This window comes from Schistocerca piceifrons, chromosome 1 (assembly GCF_021461385.2).
Source record: "Schistocerca piceifrons isolate TAMUIC-IGC-003096 chromosome 1, iqSchPice1.1, whole genome shotgun sequence".
In the NCBI taxonomy this organism is placed as follows: domain Eukaryota; kingdom Metazoa; phylum Arthropoda; class Insecta; order Orthoptera; family Acrididae; genus Schistocerca; species Schistocerca piceifrons.
In genome coordinates, this window is record NC_060138.1 from 1027752446 (window position 1) to 1027770389 (window position 17944).

At 47.2% G+C, this 17944-nt stretch overlaps 1 protein-coding gene across 1 annotated transcript in view; it reads left to right on the plus strand.

Annotated features, from left to right (window-relative positions):
- Positions 1–17944, plus strand: part of LOC124796174 (tyrosine kinase receptor Cad96Ca) — a 463689-nt gene that overhangs the window by 262816 nt on the left and 182929 nt on the right. Inside the window, exon 2 of the mRNA XM_047260268.1 lies at positions 14471–14712. Within this exon, the coding sequence (XP_047116224.1) occupies positions 14471–14712 (242 nt within the window). The remainder of the gene's footprint in view (positions 1–14470; positions 14713–17944) is intronic.

Sequence of the window (17944 nt, forward strand, 5' to 3'; positions counted from 1 at the left end):
TGTCGTGTGACGGGGGTCTCCCCGGCGGGTAGACATTCCGCGTCGATGAGGATGAAATGATGATGATGATGATGATGACACAAACACCCAGTCCCTGAGCAAACAAAATCTCCATCCCAGCCGGGAATCGAACATGGACACCCCCCCACCCCCCGGCATGACATGTCGGCGCGCTTTCCACTCAGCTACTGTGGCAGACAACAGGTAGGTGCAGATATTTCAATGCGGACAGCTACTTTCTCTATTGTGCAGTCCCTCTGTGGTGTCATGGGGATCTGCCGGTACGGTATATGATGACCCCACCACGTCGGGTTGGCTACTGTGTTGGCTTTTAAGCGCATGTTCTGGTGTGCAGATTGTGCTACTTTTGCTACTCCAGGGGAAGGGGAACAAGCCTGAAGTTTGGAAACAAAACGATTTACTTAGTACCTGGTGCGTACTGTAACAGATGGAGATACTTTTACAGCGACGAAACCATTAGTTTTCGAATAACAAATAGAACATAAATTTTTTGAAGTGGCTCACAGGGAAGTAGATAACTTTCCTTTAAAGTCGCGTCTGCCGCAAGTCTCAAGCAGTTCAGACATGTCAAAGACGGGGTGACCTACCAGTGACATTACACCAGGTAAAACTCTTAGTACAAGTAGTTAATCTTTCACAGGGACCTTACACTCCGAACAGATGAGGTGCTACGAGCTAATCAAGAACAAGGAGGCGACGTTTTGTCTGATGAGTAGAGAAAGGTCCAAAAGGCAGCCGAACATATACAGATTTCATGTTAGCTTTTGAAGGAAATGTCCTTCCGGAAACAGTTTAAGTTCTGGTGTATCAGTGTGACGTTAATCTCGCGTCCCACCGCCAATGAGATGTTTCCGATGCTTACGCGTTGGACAGATAAAAATGCCATTCCGTTGCACGGAAGACCGGAAATGTGAAAACCGGGGAAGATCACAAAGGTCGTCGTTTCGAACAACCGCCTTGTGTGTAAATTGTACAGAACACCATCCTTTCACCAGATTGCCCAGTACTTAAAAAAGAAAAGCAAACAGCTATATAAATCGGTTGTCACTTTTTGAAGCAAAGAAAACACGTGGACGCCTGCATCTAGTCAACATGATGAAAATTATGCAAAAGGCTTAACTATGACACCGCCTACGTCAACTTTTTCAAACCCAGATCTACCAACACTCTCCCCTCTCGTAGTTCCGGGTCGTTGCTATATGTGGAGGTGCTGTAGTACGCCTCCCCAATGCATCCCATGCGTTCTCGATAGACTATAAGTCCGGTGAACGGATAGGCAGTCCATTAGCGAAACATCCTCTTGTTACAAGAGCTCCTCCATTCCTGCGCTTTTAAATGCGGTAGCGCAATGCTATCCATAAAAATGAAGTCAGGACGGCCCAGTGCACCCCTGAAAATACGCAATTGGGGAAGAAATACAGTGTCACAATAATATTGACCCGAGGGTTTAGCGTGATGAAAGATTTGGAGGTCAGTACCCAGATGGAACATATCATAAAACTTGGACCATCAGAACGATTATGTTCGACAGTGTTCCTGGGTGCACTATGTGTTCGCACTCGTCGCCATATAAGGGTACATCCAAAATCACTACTCAGACTGAACCTACCCTCTCCCGAGAAGAGCACGCGAGCCCATTCCTTGTTGGGCCAACCTTGTGCTCATGACACCACTGTAAGAGGTGCCTTCGATGTTCGGGTGTCAACGGGACACAGCGTCTCATCGTTTGGAAAAGAGACCACTCTCGTGCAGTTACTGTGCCGCAGTGGAGCGTGAGATTGCGTGCCTTGCAGTCCTGCCAAATGTGTTTGCAACTGCACTCGGTCACTTCTTGCCTGGTGCACAGTGTAGCGGTCTTGTGCTACTGCAATTGACGACGGTCGACCACCTCCTATCCCCCGGGCAGCAGTGTCTGCGGTTCGGAACGCTCTCTATCACAGTGCTGTGATCAATACCCAACCCATGGGCTACACTTCTCATACTTGGTCCTACTCCCAATTTCCTGGTCACTCATCCCCGTCTGAAGTCACGCAAATTATGTCTTCGGGCCATACTGTAATGAAGAGCGCCACCACAGTGCACCGTAACTGCTTGCCGATTGACGCACGTTTTCTTTCCTCGCTCATTCAACTACCTCGTTTTGCGGGGCCAGCCCCATTTGTCGCTATAGTCACGCCATGTGACGTCTACCTGCGCACGACGGAGAGACCTGATGCAATATCCTCCCACACTTTCATTCATTTCCATCAAGTAGTTTATATGTTATATTTCTTTATCTAGCTCTCTTTAAATTATACAGAGCCGTGCATTATATTAAACAAGGACGTGAAACACGTCGTTACTTTCCGTCACTAACAAGTACCTTGCTCGCTAACGGCGAATGCTTCGTAATGTGCATTATTTAAGGAAATTGGAAAACTTATCTTCACTCGTAACTGAAGGGAACGAAAAAGTGGTTAGACTCTCCAGCACTCAAGAATCTGACTACACTGGTAACAGAATCTCCGCCTTCCGCGGGCCGCCAGCTAAGGCTGATGATAACAGGCTGCCAACACCCGACTTGTTATCGCAAAATTAATTTTCCGAGAGCATAGTAAATCGACGACAGAGCCTATAGCCGAGAAAATGTCTTTGTCTGTCAGTCGGACTTTCAGTAGTGCATTCAAGCGTTAGGAGTACGGCATGTATAAAAACGTATGCTCCAGTGTATTACACGAAAAATTTCTCCGTCGTTTTGTGACAGACAAGAGCACAACTAAAAGGAAGATCTTCTCGGACTGGAGTCACAATGGAGAACGGAAGTTTGTTGCATGGTGTTATGGACGGTGGGTTGGAAAGAATAGTCGGAGACTGTCACCAGTTTAGCGACAAAACGAAAACAGGACTACGTTCGACAAAGTAAAATATAAAAATCACTACTTCCGTTAAATCTGCGAGTGGGGAATGATAAATTTGACAGGTCGAAGACTCTCGGGTTTATATATATATATATATATATATATATATATATATATATATATATATATATATATATACTGTAAACAAGGGTAATTCATGTTCCTAATGGAATAATGCTGACACAATTGTTACACTTCTCCGCAGACATTCGCTGAGAGTCGTTTCCACCGGCCTCGACTTTGAAGGCCGAACGAGTTGGCACTGTTATTAAGACACTGAATCAAGCGCAAGTGCCGAGTTATTCTGGTTTAGGTTTCCACCACTTCTTAAACCGATTGAGGGCATCGCTGCTGTCGATTCCCTTCCTTACAATTTTTCAATCTGAGTTTGTGCTTCCTCTGCATCCACCACGATGTCGACGGAACGTGAAACTACAGCCCTACCACTTAACAGACTGCAAGCATAGTGGCAGAGCATGGACAGTGAAGTGTTTTCCAAAATGCCTCAGTACCCGTTCCATTCTGTGTCTATAGCACGCAGTCAAGTGGAAGGCTACGACGCCTCCGAGGAATCCGGCAGGCGCTCTTGTCACAAGTCCATTTTTCTGCTCCACTAAACACTGAGTCATATCCGCACAATGTCGCACGCTACTGCGTCGCGCTCTCGCATTTTCTCTTCACAATACGAAACCTATCACCCTGGCTACTGCCTATACACAGGCAGGAAACAGCCGCCGTTGTCAATATTCTACTTACAGGCCACGTACGTTCTACCGTCATTACTTCACGTCGCAAGTTCATGACAAACTTATACTGTATAAAGGCTTCCACAACGCAAATTGAAAATTGCTCCATGGGGCCTTAAATCACATACGAATAGCACTCAAAGCAGCCACTTTTCTGGTATCTTGGTCTCATTACAACGTAAAACAATATTATATTGATGTTTATCAACATCTACATCTACATCATACTCCACAAGCCACATAGTGGTGTGTGGCGGAGGATACTTTCAGTACCACTATCTGATCCCTCCAACCCTGTTCCACTCGCGAATAGTGCGTGGGGAGAATGCTTGTCGCTAAGCCTCTATATTGGCTCTAATTTCTCGAATTTTCTCCTCTTGGTAATTACGCGAAATGTATATGTTGTCCGACTCCTCCTGAAAAGTGCTGTCCCGAAATTTCAATATAAATATCTCCGTGATGCGCAACGCCTCTCTTGTAACGTCTCTCGCCAATTAAACGATCCCGTGGCGAAACGCGCCGCTCTTGGTTGGATCTTCTCTATCTATTCTACCAGCCCTGCCTGATAGTGATCCCAGGTAGATAAACAATACTCAAGAATTGGGCGAACAAGCGCCTTGTAGGCCACTTCTTTCGTGGATGAGTTACATTTCCTTAAAATTCTTCTGATGAATCTGAGTCTGGTAACTGCTTTTCCCACTATCTGTTTTTATGTGATCATTCCACTTAAGGTCGCTCTGGATAGGTACGCCTAGATATTTTACGGCAGACGCTGTCTCCAGCTGTTTGTCATCAATAGTGTAGCTGTACAGTAGTGGATTTCTTTTCCTATGTATGCGCAGTATGTTACATTTATTTACGTTCAGGGCAACTGCCAGAGCCTGCACCATTCATCAGTTCTCTGCAGGTCGTTCTGCAAATTCTTACTATCTTCGGGCTTTGCTACTTTGGTCTAGACAACTGCATCATCTGCGAATAGCTTTAAAGAGTATTCGACGCTTTCTACTAGATCATTTCTATATATTGTAAACGTGGCTTTCGTGACAGAGTAATGAATAGAGGCAGGACGGTGGGGAGGGCAGAGCCAGATTGGCGGTTCCAAGAGTATTGACGGCTGTTAACGAGTTTCACTTTGCAAATAAGACATTCCTACTGTGTGTAACCTCCTTTATACACTGTCAAGGCGGGACAGATTGGTTGAACGAAGGAAATTTCGTACGTGGTCAGGCAGTAGCTATTGAAAGAAAATTTAAAGCTCGTATTTACAGTCAATTCATCTTCAAACTGATCTGCGCACTCGTCAAATTCCGCAAGAATAAATGACTTAGGTGTTATCTAAAGTCGAAAATAATTCACCGTACTTGGCATACATCTACATCCATACTCCGCAAGCCACCTGACGGTGTGTGGCGGATGGTACCCTGAGTACCTCTATCGGCTCTCCTTTCTATTCCAGTCTCGTATTGTTCGTGGAAAGAAGGATTGTCGGTATGCTTCTGTGTGGGCTCTAATCTCTCTGATTTTATCCTCATGGTCTCTTTGCGAGATATACGTAGGAGGGAGCAATATACTGCTTGACTCTTCGGTGAAGGTATGTTCTCGAAACTTCAACAAAAGCCCGTACCGAGCTACTGAGCGTCTCTCCTGCAGAGTCTTCCACTGGAGTTTATCTATCATCTCCGTAACGCTTTCGCGATTACTAAATGATCGTGTAACGAAGTGCGCTGCTCTCCGTTGGATCTTCTCTATCTCTTCTATCAACCCTATCTGGTACGGATCCCACACTGCTGAGCAGTATTCAAGCAGTGGGCGAACAAGCGTACTGTAACCTACTTCCTCTGTTTTCGGATTGCATTTCCTTAGGATTCTTCCAATGAATCTCAGTCTGGCATCTGCTTTACCGACGGTCAACTTTATATGATCTTTCCATTTTAAATCACTCCTAATGCGTACTCCCAGATAATTTATGGAATTAACTGCTTCCAGTTGCTGACCTGCTATTTTGTAGCTAAATGATAAGGGATCTATCTTTCTATGTATTCGCAGCACATTACACTTGTCTACATTGAGATTCAACTGCCATTCCCTGCACCACGCGTCAGTTCGGTGCAGATCCTCCTGCATTTCAGTACAATTTTCCATTGTTACAACCTCTCGATACACCACAGCATCATCTGCAAAAAGCCTCAGTGAACTTCCGATGTCACCCACAAGGTCATTTATGTATATTGTGAATAGCAACGGTCCTATAACACTCCCCTGCGGCACACCTGAAATCACTCTTACTTCGGAAGACTTCTCTGCATTGAGAATGACATGCTGCCTTCTGTTATCTAGGAACTCTTCAATCCAATCACACAATCGGTCTGATTGTCCATATGCTCTTACTTTGTTCATTAAACGACTGTGGGGAACTGTATCGAACGCCTTGCGGAAGTCAAGATACACGGCATCTACCTGTGAACCCGTGTCTATGGCCCTCTGAATCTCGTGGACGAATAGCGCGAGCTGGGTTTTACACGACCTTTTTCGAAACCCACTCTCATTCCTACAGAGTAGATTTCTAGTCTCCAGAAAAGTCATCATACTCGAAAATAATACGTGATCCAAAATTCTACAACTGATCGACGTTAGAGATATAGGTCTATAGTTCTGCACATCTGTTCGACGTCCCTTCTTGAAAACGGGGATGACCTGTGCCCTTTTCCAATCCTTTGGAACGCTACGCTCTTCTAGAGACCTACGGTACACCGCTGCAAGAAGGGGGGCAAGTTCCTTCGCGTACTCTGTGTAAAATCGGACTGGTATCCCATCAGGTCCAGCGGCCTTTCCTCTTTTGAGCGATTTTAATTGTTTCTCTATCCCTCTGTCTTCTGTTTCGATATCTACCATTTTGTCATCTGTGCGACAGTCTAGAGAAGGAACTACAGTGCAGTCTTCCTCCGTGAAACAGCTTTGGAAAAAGACGTTTAGTATTTCGGCCTTTAGTCTGTCATCCTTTGTTTCAGTACCATTTTGGTCACAGAGTGTCTGGACATTTTGTTTTGATCCACCTACCGCTTTGACATAAGACCAAAATTTCTTAGGATTTTCTGCCAAGTCAGTACATAGAACTTTACTTTCGAATTCAGAGACGCCTTTCGCATAGCCCTCCTCACACTACATTTCGCTTCGCGTAATTTTTGTTTGTCTGCAAGGCTTTGGCTATGTTTATGTTTGTTGTGAAGTTCCCTTTGCTTCCGCAGCAGTTTTCCAACTCGGTTGTTGTACCACGGTGGCACGGCGGCTCTTTTCCATCTCTTACGATCTTGCTTGGCCCACTGATCCTCAACACTATCTGTACTTGAGACAAAACTTTTGTGTTGAGCCGTCAGGTACTCTGTAATCTGCTTTTTGTCACTTTTGCTAAACAGAAAAATCTTGCTTTCTTTTTTAATATTTCTATTTACGGCTGAAATCATCGATGCAGTAAACGCTTTATGGTCGCTGATTCCCTGTTCTGCGTTAACTGTTTCAAATAGTTCGGGTCTGTTTGTCACCAGAAGATCTAATATGTTATCGCCACGAGTCGGTTCTCTGTTTAACTGCTCAAGGTAGTTTTCAGATATAGCACTTAAAAAAATTTCACTGGATTCTTTGTCCCTGCCGAATTTCACTGGATTCTTTGTCCCTGCCGCCTGTTATGAACGTTTCAGTCTCCCATTCCATATCCGGCAAATTAAAATCTCCACCCAGAACTATAACATGGTGGGGAAATCTACTCGAAATATTTTCCAAATTATCCTTCAGGTGCTCAGTCACAACAGCTGCTGAGCCAGGGGGTCTATAGAGACATCCAATTACCATGTCTGAGCCTGCTTTAACCGTGACCTTCACCCAAATTATTTCACATTTCGGATCTTCGTCAATTTCCTTCGATACTATTGCACTTCTTATCGCTATAAACACGCCTCCCCCTTCACTGTCCAGCCCGTCTCTGCGGTATACATTCCAATCTGAGTTTAGGATTTCATTACTGTTTACGTCTGGTTTCAGCCAACTTTCTGTCCCTAGTACTATATGGGCGTTGTGACCCTTTATTAATGAGAGCAGCTATGGGACCTTTCTATAGACGTTCCTGCAGTTTACTATTAGCACATTAATAGTGTTATTCCCTGTTGCATTTTGCCTACTCCTACCTTGCCGCGTCTCAGGAGGCGTCTTGTCGGGCCTAGGGAGGGAATTCTCTAACCTAAAAAACCCCCATGTGCGCTCCACACGTACTCCGCTACACTTATAGCCGCTTCCGGCGTGTACTGCACGCCTGACGTATTCAGGGGCACCCTACATTTCTCCACCCGATAGCGGAGGTCGAGAAACTTGCACCCCAGATCTCCGCAAAATCGTCTGAGCCTCTGGTTTAAGCCTTCCACGGCAAGAGTCATTGGTGCCGACATGAGCAACAATTTGCAGTCGGGTGCACCCAGTGCTCTCTATCGCCGCCGGCAGGGCCTCCTCCACATCTCGGATGAGACCCCCCGACCTTTCCGCTATTTCCCTAACGGGCTCCATCACCCGCCCAACGTTGGAGCTCCCAATAACTAATAAACCCCTCCCCCCGTGTGCCTGCTCGGACCTTGCTGAAGGAGCGACCACATGTCCACTCACTGGCAGAGCGGGCGATGCCACACGGCCAGCCTCCACATTTACCCTCCGCCTCGTGCACCGCGAACGCCGCTGAACCCGCCACTCCCCTTGGGGAGAGGGTGGCCCAACCGCGCCCGGTACCCGCGAAGATGTCTCGACAGCAGGGACAGTGGGTGAAGCATGTAACAACTGGGGTGTACCATGCGACGCACCAGACTCCCCACTGCCGCTACACTCCGAGGCAGCAGCCTGAAGACGGCTGACCGCGGCCATCAACACGTTCAGCTGTTCGCGAACAGTCGCCAGCTCCTCCTGCGTCCGTAAACAGCAGTCACACATCCTATCCATCCTAAGAAATCAATTTACTGTAGAGAGTTAATCAACTTTGAACTAGACTGCTAATTCACTAAAGGCGGCTGATTGTTGACTAAACTGTGGTTGTTAGCCACTCCTTGTAGAAAACAATGAAAATAGCACTACCTGTCTCTGCACAGGACTTAGACTGGACTTAGAGTTAACCTCATAAAACATATCCGACGCTTCCAAATAAGTCAATCATGAACAGAAACCAATTATTTCGCTACTGACCATGAACTTTCAATGAAGAAACATAACTGAAACAACGTGTTTAGCTGGGCATTCACTTTGAGTGAGCTGTTACGTCAAAGCAACCCAGTGTTACACATGCCCAACGATAAACATGCCACTGTGATAATACTATCCCGGACATAAAATTCTGGACAGTAACTAATCAATTCACAAAAGTTGCAAGGTACCTCGCCACTTGTGGCGGATATGGAAGTAATTACGTTGTTACTAAGAAATTACAGATTCTCGACCCAAGCATAAATCGACTCTTTCAAAAACTGGACATCGTCTTCTATATTTCCCAAGATAAAAAGTCGAGAGTCCTAAGTGCGGACTGACTGACATCATTGCACAAACTTCTACAGATGGTACATCGTACCTTGTAGGGTACACTACATTGTATGCTCGGAGTCAGCGCGTCGAACGTGGTGAGTCTCCGCCGAAATAAAGATCCCATGGTATGGCGTAAATAAAGTATAAAAACCTTACAGACAAAAAATTTACTTATTTTTATAAAATGTACTTTAACCATCAGCTGTTTTTTGTCCCATTAGTTGACTACTGGAACGAATGAACAGCTGATGGTTAAAATGCATTTTATAAAATACTTTACGGCTGTTGAACTTCACCTTATGGAAACATAACAAAAATTTACTGTCGAATGAGGAACAAGATTGATACGTTCAAAACAGATTGGCGCAGTATAGGGAGTACGGTCACCTGAAGAACAAGGTAGCAAACAGCTCAAGTAGTAACATGTGATGGTATAATGATATCGTATTGACCTTAATCGAAAGTGAATACAAATACCTTGCAAACTCGTTCTGAGCAGGGAAAAGTGGTAGAAAGGAAGAATGGAGAACCGAAACCCTAAAACGTCAAGAACATGCTCTATCGAGAGACATTGTTCAATTTTCATTGTTTGCTTTTCAAGATATTGTGAGTTCAAATTTTTTTTTAAGAAAGCTATTTCAACGGCGTTAGTGTGCACGTAATCAGATTGTGTAAGTATAAACATCTACGGAATTCTACTTGGACCACAGGTATATTAAATCTATCTATCTATCTATATCTCTCTCTCTCTCTCTCTCTCTCTCTCTCTCTCTCTCTCTCTCTCTTACACACACACACACACACACACACACAGCTAAGCACATGAGAGCAAGCTTAAAATCATAACGGATCCAGATATTAGATAAAGAACACGACACGTACGAAGACCCAAATAATTGTACAGATAAGACGTGCACGCATATTTTCTGGTATGAAGTAATTAGTGGAAGAATTTAGTGTGCTGCGATCTAGGCTACTTGGAGTTACAGACAAAAAGAAAGTGACTTTATGAAGACCGCCACAGCACTCTATGCCCCGAGGATGGAAATGCGGACATGGGATAGATCTGAAGGAACTGTGGAAAAGAAGTCGAACAATAGGTTCGTAATAGCTAATTTGTCGAAGGAAAGGATACTTCCTGTCGGAACTGTTCATTAGTTTCTCAAAGGCCATCTCTGCATAGTTCTTTTTGCGGGGGCGGAAATGCCTATAAATATTAAAGGCAGAGCAAAGAATCTACTCCGCTGGTGGTCATGAAAAGGACACAATTATGACGATTGAAAAGGTCTCAAGGGAAAACAAATACAGCGTTTAATTATGTCAACCTTAGAGGTGCATCCGAAGTTTCTCCGAACGAGCGAGGCAGCGATCCTATCAAAATAATGGAAGATGTAGTTTTCAAATCTCACTGCTAGGCACTCTTGGTTTCCGCTTAGTGCAGTTTCCTTTGTCATTTCCTGAAAATTCTGCGATGCTCCCTTCAGCATTGTCCATTCCAATACCAGTAGTTCTTACAGTTAGGTAGTGTTCCGTTTTTGTTGAGACTACCATATCTGTGGCACATTACGTTTTGTTCGGATATTTTCTTGAATGACATACGAACAGAATATTCCACTGCAACTTCCTGATTCCTCGTAGCTATTATTGGACATACTGACGTACCAAGCACGCCTAACAAACAATACAAATATTGTTGGAAGCTTGACGGATTTCTAGCTGAAATAAGAAAAAAGGAACTATAATTGGGAAACGCAAAAAATAGCTCTCAGCACTATGGGACATAACTTCTGAGGTCATCAGTCCCCTAGAACTTAGAACTACTTAAACCTAACTAACCTAAGGACATCACACACATCCATCCCCGAGCCAGGATTCGAACCTGCGACCGTAGCGGTAGCGCGGTTCCAGACTGTAGCGCCTAGAACCGCTCGGCCACATCGCCGGCTGGGATATGCAGGGTGTCCCCAGAGGAATGATTAGTATTCAGGGATATGACAGGAACGATCATTCGAAGTAAAACTGTCCAGTAAACATGGGCTATAGAGTGCTTATCTTAAGAGCGATGAGCGCTTGTTTATCTTTGTTATGTGAAACATCTACTGAACAAGTGCTCCTAGCTCATAAGATATACTTTTTGGAGCCCATACTTACTTGAGATTTTTGCGTCGAGTGTGCCTTGCATTCGTTTCACTGCATATTGACCTTTTCTGCTGGACAAACCTGTATTGGCCTATGCAAAAGAAGCAAGACCCATTCCAAATATTATCCTCCAGACGTGGTAAACAATTTTTCATGCACTTCTCCATTATTTTCGATAGATATTCATATATGTGAGTTTGTAGCTGGTAGTTTCTATTTATGGAAATAGTAGCTCCACAGCTATAATTCTTGGTATTGTTTATGATGATGCCAGATTCCAGCTTGACAGATCCAAGGGCGTGAGTGCTTGAAAATGAGGTAGCGAGCACGAAACTAGTCGCTGAGAACGAAATAAATAAAACGAAGCCCGCATCTCGTGGTCGTGCGGTAGCATTCTCGCTTCCCACGCCCGGGTTCCCGGGTTCGATTCCCGGCGGGGTCAGGGATTTTCTCTGCCTCGTGATGGCTGGGTGTTGTGTGATGTCCTTAGGTTAGTTAGGTTTAAGTAGTTCTAAGTTCTAGGGGACTGATGACCATTGATGTTAAGTCCCATAGTGCTCAGAGCCATTTGAAATAAAACGAAATAAAAGCGAACTCCGATTCACCAGTCTCAAGCCCAGTGCCTAATCGTGCTTGTGACTAGCAAGGAGCAAAGAATGACTAACAGCGTGTTGAAAAAACTGGGAATCGCTTGGCCCCGAAAAGCCGAATCGAGCCCTTTCTGAGAGAATAAAAATATCTTCTATTATGTCACGATACGGTACATTCATTAAAATATTTTATTAGGCTACAGAATTGCAATTATTATACAAGGAGTGATCAAAAAGTTTTCCTTCTAAGAGAATCGGTATGCTAATCAGGCAAAATCGATGTGTGCATTAAGGCAATTATCACACCGACACACCAGACTCAAGATACCCGTTTGGTAAGACAACGTGTCCTAATGCGTGAAGAAGTCCGTAACTACCTGTTGCACATCCTAGTTCGACAGGAATCGTCAACCCTTCCAGGCATTTTTTTAAGGAACCTAAGGGATGATAACCGCGTGGGGAGAGATCAGGACTATAGGGTGGGTGCTCCAGTGTCTCCCACTTGAGTTGGCGTAACTTCTACGTGACGACATTTGCGATATGGGGACGTGCGTTGTCATAAAGGTGCAGCTCCCATTGGCGCACCATTCCACAACGGTGGTTTTCTGCAGGCGTACTACCCCCCACACATTTTTCATTCTCCGATGCATGTCTGCCGGTGTTCGCCCTTCTGCAGCAAATAAGAGAATAACAGCATGCTGGTCCTGTTTGGACGCATTTGGTTATAACCTCGCCATAATTCACGTTTCCGCATTCACCACACGCACGTCGGAAAAACAGGAGTGCCACACTATTCCCTCGCGTACATGCGGTGCTTGTGTACCAGCAGCGAAGTCGCGCTACGTTGCATACGCACTGCAGCAACGCCCTCAAACAGAAACTTTTTGATCGCCCCTTATTTCTCGTGACTAAACTATTAGCGAATTAATCACATAGAACATAGTAATTTTTAAGCGATGTTGGTTGTAATACACTACTGGCCATTAAAATTGCTACACCAACAGGAAATGCAGATGATAAACGGGTATTCATTGGACAAATATATTATACTAGAACTGACATGAGATTACATTTTCACGCAATTTGGGTGCATAGAACTTGAGAAATTAGTACCCGGAACAACCATCTCTGGCCGTAAAACGGCCTTGATACGCCTGGGCATTGAGTCAAACAGAGCTTGGATGGTGTGTTCAGGTACAGCTGCCCATGCAGCTTCAACACGATACCACAGTTCATCAAGAGTAGTGACCTGCGTATTGTGACGAGCCAGTTGCTCGGCCACCATTGACCAGACGTTTTCAATTGGTGAGAGATCTGGAGAATGTGGTGGACAGGGCAGCAGTCGATCATTATCTGTATCCAGAAAGGCCCGTACAGGATCTGCATCATGCATTATCCTGGTGAAATGTAGGGTTTCGCAGGGATAGAATGAAGGGTAGAGCCACGGGTCGTAACACATCTGAAATGAAATGTAACGTCCACTGTTCAAAGTACCGTCAATGCGAACAAGAGGTGACCGAGACGTGTAACCAATGGCACCCCATACCATCACGCCGGGTGATAGGCCAGTATGGCGATGACGAATACACGTTTCCAGTGTGCGTTCTCCGCGATATCACCAAACACGGATGCGACCATCATGATGCTGTAAACAGAACCTGGATTCATCCGAGAAAATGGCATTTTGCCATTCGTGCACCCAGGTTCGTCGTTGAGTACACCATCGCAGGCGCTCCTGTCTGTGATGCATTGTCAAGGGTAACCGCAGCCATGGTCTCCGAGCTGATGGTCATGCTGCTGCAAACGTCGTCGAACTGTTCGTGCAGATGGTTGTTGTCTCACAAACGTCCCCACCTGTTGACCCAGGGATCGAGACGTGGCTGCACGATCCGTTACAGCCATGCGGATAAGATGACTATCATCTCGACTGCTAGTGATACGAGGCCGTTGGGCTCCAGCACGGCGTTCCGTATTACCCTCCTGAACCCACCGATTCCATATTCTGCTAACACTCATTGGATTTCGACCAACGCGAGCAGCAATGTCGCGATACGATAAACCGCAATCCCGATAGGTTACAATCCGACCTTTATCAAAGTCGGAAACGTGATGGTACGCATTTCTCCTCCTTACGCGAGGCATCACAACAATGTTTCACCAGGCAACGCCGGTCAACTGCTGTATGTGTATGAGAATTCGGTTGGAGACTTTTCTCATGTCAGCACTTTGTAGGTGCCGCCACCGGCGCCAACTTTGTGTGAATGCTCTGAAAAGTTAATCATTTGCATATCACAGCATCTTCTTCCTGTCGGTTAAATTTCGCGTTTGTAACACTTCATCTTCGTGGTGTATTAATTTTAATGGCCAATAGTGTATAACCATTAGGACCCATCATCATATACCGTCATGACTCGACGTGTGTAGCTGAGATTTAGCTTTGGGGAGAGGAGACAATGGGATGTCGTCGGCCACCATGAGCGTAGGGACTGATCCACCAGTTGACTGACGCAGACGCATTTATACGTTGCAGGTGTGTGCCAACATGGGCTGCCAGGCAACCAGACGCCTCGGGTGCTGCGGGTGGACCGCAACTGGAACGTGCTCGCCTGGATGCCCCCGGGCAGCCTGGTGACGTATGCAACCGTCGACAGAAACGACGACCACCAGCTGGTCTTCCTGCTGGAGAAGCGCATGCCTGACGACCCGCCGCTGCCGTTCACCATCGACAACGCCACCGGCGTCATCTACACCAACGACACGCTCAAGGACCTGGTGAGCACCACCTTTCCGCCTACGTTCTAGTAATAACACAAGACAGCACTAGATATGTGTCTTCAACAGAACTGGTTGCTTTCCATTAAATAGACCACCCTGAGGTGGCAAATTGCCCTGAAAATCTTCGATTATTTCGAATTTCCCAAACATTATGTGGGCGATGATAAATGATAACCATTATTATTAAAACCTCTTGAAACTGCCTTACAAGTTCACATGCATCGTGACCAGTGTGATATTCCGTTAGGAAACGTGGGGGTGTATAACTCTTGCTTAAATTCTACACTCATGCACGTAAATTAAGGATAATGCTGATACATGGTGACACACCACTCTGGTGGGCGGTTTGCGGGTTTAAAGCACCTCGGGGTATGACCATGCGGTGCATTTGACCTGCGCTCGTCTCACGGCTGCAGTCCACATACGCAGAGGTGTGTTGGTGCATGTCAGAGTACAGTGCAGCGAGTAAGTGTGCAGGCGTTTTCAGACGTGCTACTGGCGACTGTTTGTTGAAAAAGGCTCAAAGAATACACATTGATGACGTTATGAGGAGTAGAATACTAGAGCGACTGGAGGCTTGTCAAACACAGCAGGTCGTAGCACGGGCCCTCCGTGTGCCACAAAGTGTGATCTCAAGATTATGGCAACGATTCCAGCAGACAGGAAACGTGGTCAGGCGCTACAGTACGGGACGTCCACACTGTACAACACCACAAGAAGACAGATATCTCACCATCCGTGCCAACAGACGGCCACGGAGTACTACAGGTAGCCTTGCTCGGGACCTTACCTCAGCCACTGGAACAGTTGTCTCCAGACACACAATCTACAGACGACTGAACAGACATGGTTTATTCGCCCAGAGACCTGAAAGGTGCATTCCACTGACCCCTGGTTACAGGAGAGCCCGTAAAGCCTGGTATCAAGAACACAGTACATTGTCATTGGAACAGTGGTCCCAGGTTATGTTCACGGACGAGTTCAGGTATAGTCTGAACAGTGATTCCCGCCGGGTTTCCATATGACGTGAACCAGGAACAAGATATCAACCTCTTAATGTCCTCGAAAGGGACCTGCATGGAGATCATGGTTTGATGGTGTGGGGTAGGATTATGATTGGTGCACGTACACCCCTGCATGTCTTTGAAAGTGGAACTGTAACAGGTCAGGTGTATTGGGACGTCATTTGCACCAGTATGTCCGCCTTTTCAGGGGTGCAGTGGTCCCACTTTCCTCATGACGAATGATAACGCACGGCCCCACCGAGCTGCCATCGTGGAGGAACCCCCCTGCGGGTCCGGGGTAAGAATAGGCCCGAGGTATTCCTGCCTGTCGTAAGAGGCGACTAAAAGGAGTTTCAACAGTTTCGGCCTTCCATGTAATGGTCCCCCTTGGGGTTTGACCTCCATTTTTCAAAATTCTACAGAAGTACGAGCCTTTTGGGGAAGGACACCTTACATGGTGTACCACTGGTCCTAAGTGCACTAAGACCTTGGCACTCAGCATTGCACCGGCGTTGTAACCATACCCACTATTCCTCAAATTGGGCCTAAACGCCTGATGGGTTGTCCAAGTTACGCCCATAGTGCATCTCCATCTGCACCAGCGATCATCATGGACTTTCCATGGCACCAGAAATCCAGCACGGTAGCCAGCCCGTTGTGGTGGGGTCGTCATGTACCCTCTAGGTTGTAGCCCCCTGACAACACAGGGATCGTACTGCCGATACCTGAGCTGCACCCTCCCCACGTCGGCCAAGGAGTAGATGCCCGTCTCCTTGGGGCATCAGGACTCCCGGCAATGGTCATCCTGCCAGGTGGCCCTTGCTGCGGCTGGGTGGCGCCCGTGGGGAGAGCCCCTGGTCGGAGTGGGTGGTATCGGGGCGGACGTTTCGCAGATGAAACGTCAACATGTATCAGGTCGCTCTGCGGCCGAGTCTTTCAAAAGAAAAGGTACCGTTTCTAGTTCTGGTTCTCCTGCCCCTTCCCCCTTGGCCACTCCATGGGAGGAGGGTCAGGCCCGCCGGCTTGGGGCGAAGTACTTCCCCCGCTATTTGGTCTGTTCTCGAACCGATGGGGGGACGTTCGCCACCTCCAAGCCCATGTTCTTTGTTCAGCACATTGAGGACGTCTTCGGGGAAATCGAGGCTCTCAGCAAGATGCGTTCAGGGTCCGTCCTTATCAAGACCACCTCCGCCACACAGTCGGCGGCGCTCGAGGCGTGCGACCGCCTAGGGGCCATCCCAGTATCCATTGTCCCACATCTGGCACTAAATAGGACGCAGGGGGTTATTTTTCATCGTGACCTCCTGCTACAATCTGATGAGGAGCTCAGGGCCAACCTGGAGCGCCGAGGCGTGCATTTCGTCCGGCGAGTCCAGCGCGGCTCCAAAGACCGTCGCATCGACACCGGGGCCTTCATCCTCGCCTTCGAGGGGGACGTTCTCCCGGAGAAGGTAAAGGTGATGTGCTACCGGTGTGATGTGCGACCTTACGTCCCGCCTCCTATGCGCTGTTTTAGGTGTTTGCGCTTTGGGCACATGTCATCACGGTGTGAGGCTGAGCCCCTTTCTGGCGATTGTGGACGTCCTCTTCGTGAGGAACATACATGCACCCCACCACCTCGGTGCGTTAATTGTCCTGGCGTCCACTCGCCTAGATCCTCAGACTGCCCCGCATATCAGAAGGAGAAGAAGATACAAGAAATCAAAACTTTGGATCGGCTCTCTTATTCTGAGGCCCGGAAGAAGTATGACCGCCTCCATCCCGTGCCATTGACCACCTCGTTTGCCTCAGTTGTGTCCACTCCTTCCGCGGTATCCTCACCCCTATCCTGTCACCCCTCCGCCTCCTCCGCCCATCAGGGGGCTCTGCTTCCGCCTCCCAAATCCCTCCCTTCCAAATCCTCCTCCCCCGTGGCCCCCACCTCCTCTGCCCCAGGGGCCACCCTTCCTCCTCCTCCTTCCCCCACGCCACCTGAGAAGCGATCCTCTTCTCAGGCGTCCATCGGGGAAACATTCCGGACCCCAGCTTCCGAGGTCCGCCGTTCCAAAACGGACCCCGCGCATGAGGACCTTCTTCGGGTCCAGCCCACCATCCCTGTGCCTCCTCGGCCTTCCAAGAAGGCCTCCAAGAAGAAGTCTCTATCCCCCTCTCCACCCCGGCGCGTTTCGTCTGACGCTCAATCCGTGAGTCGCTGCTCCCGGCCGTCCTCAGTTTCGCCGGGACGC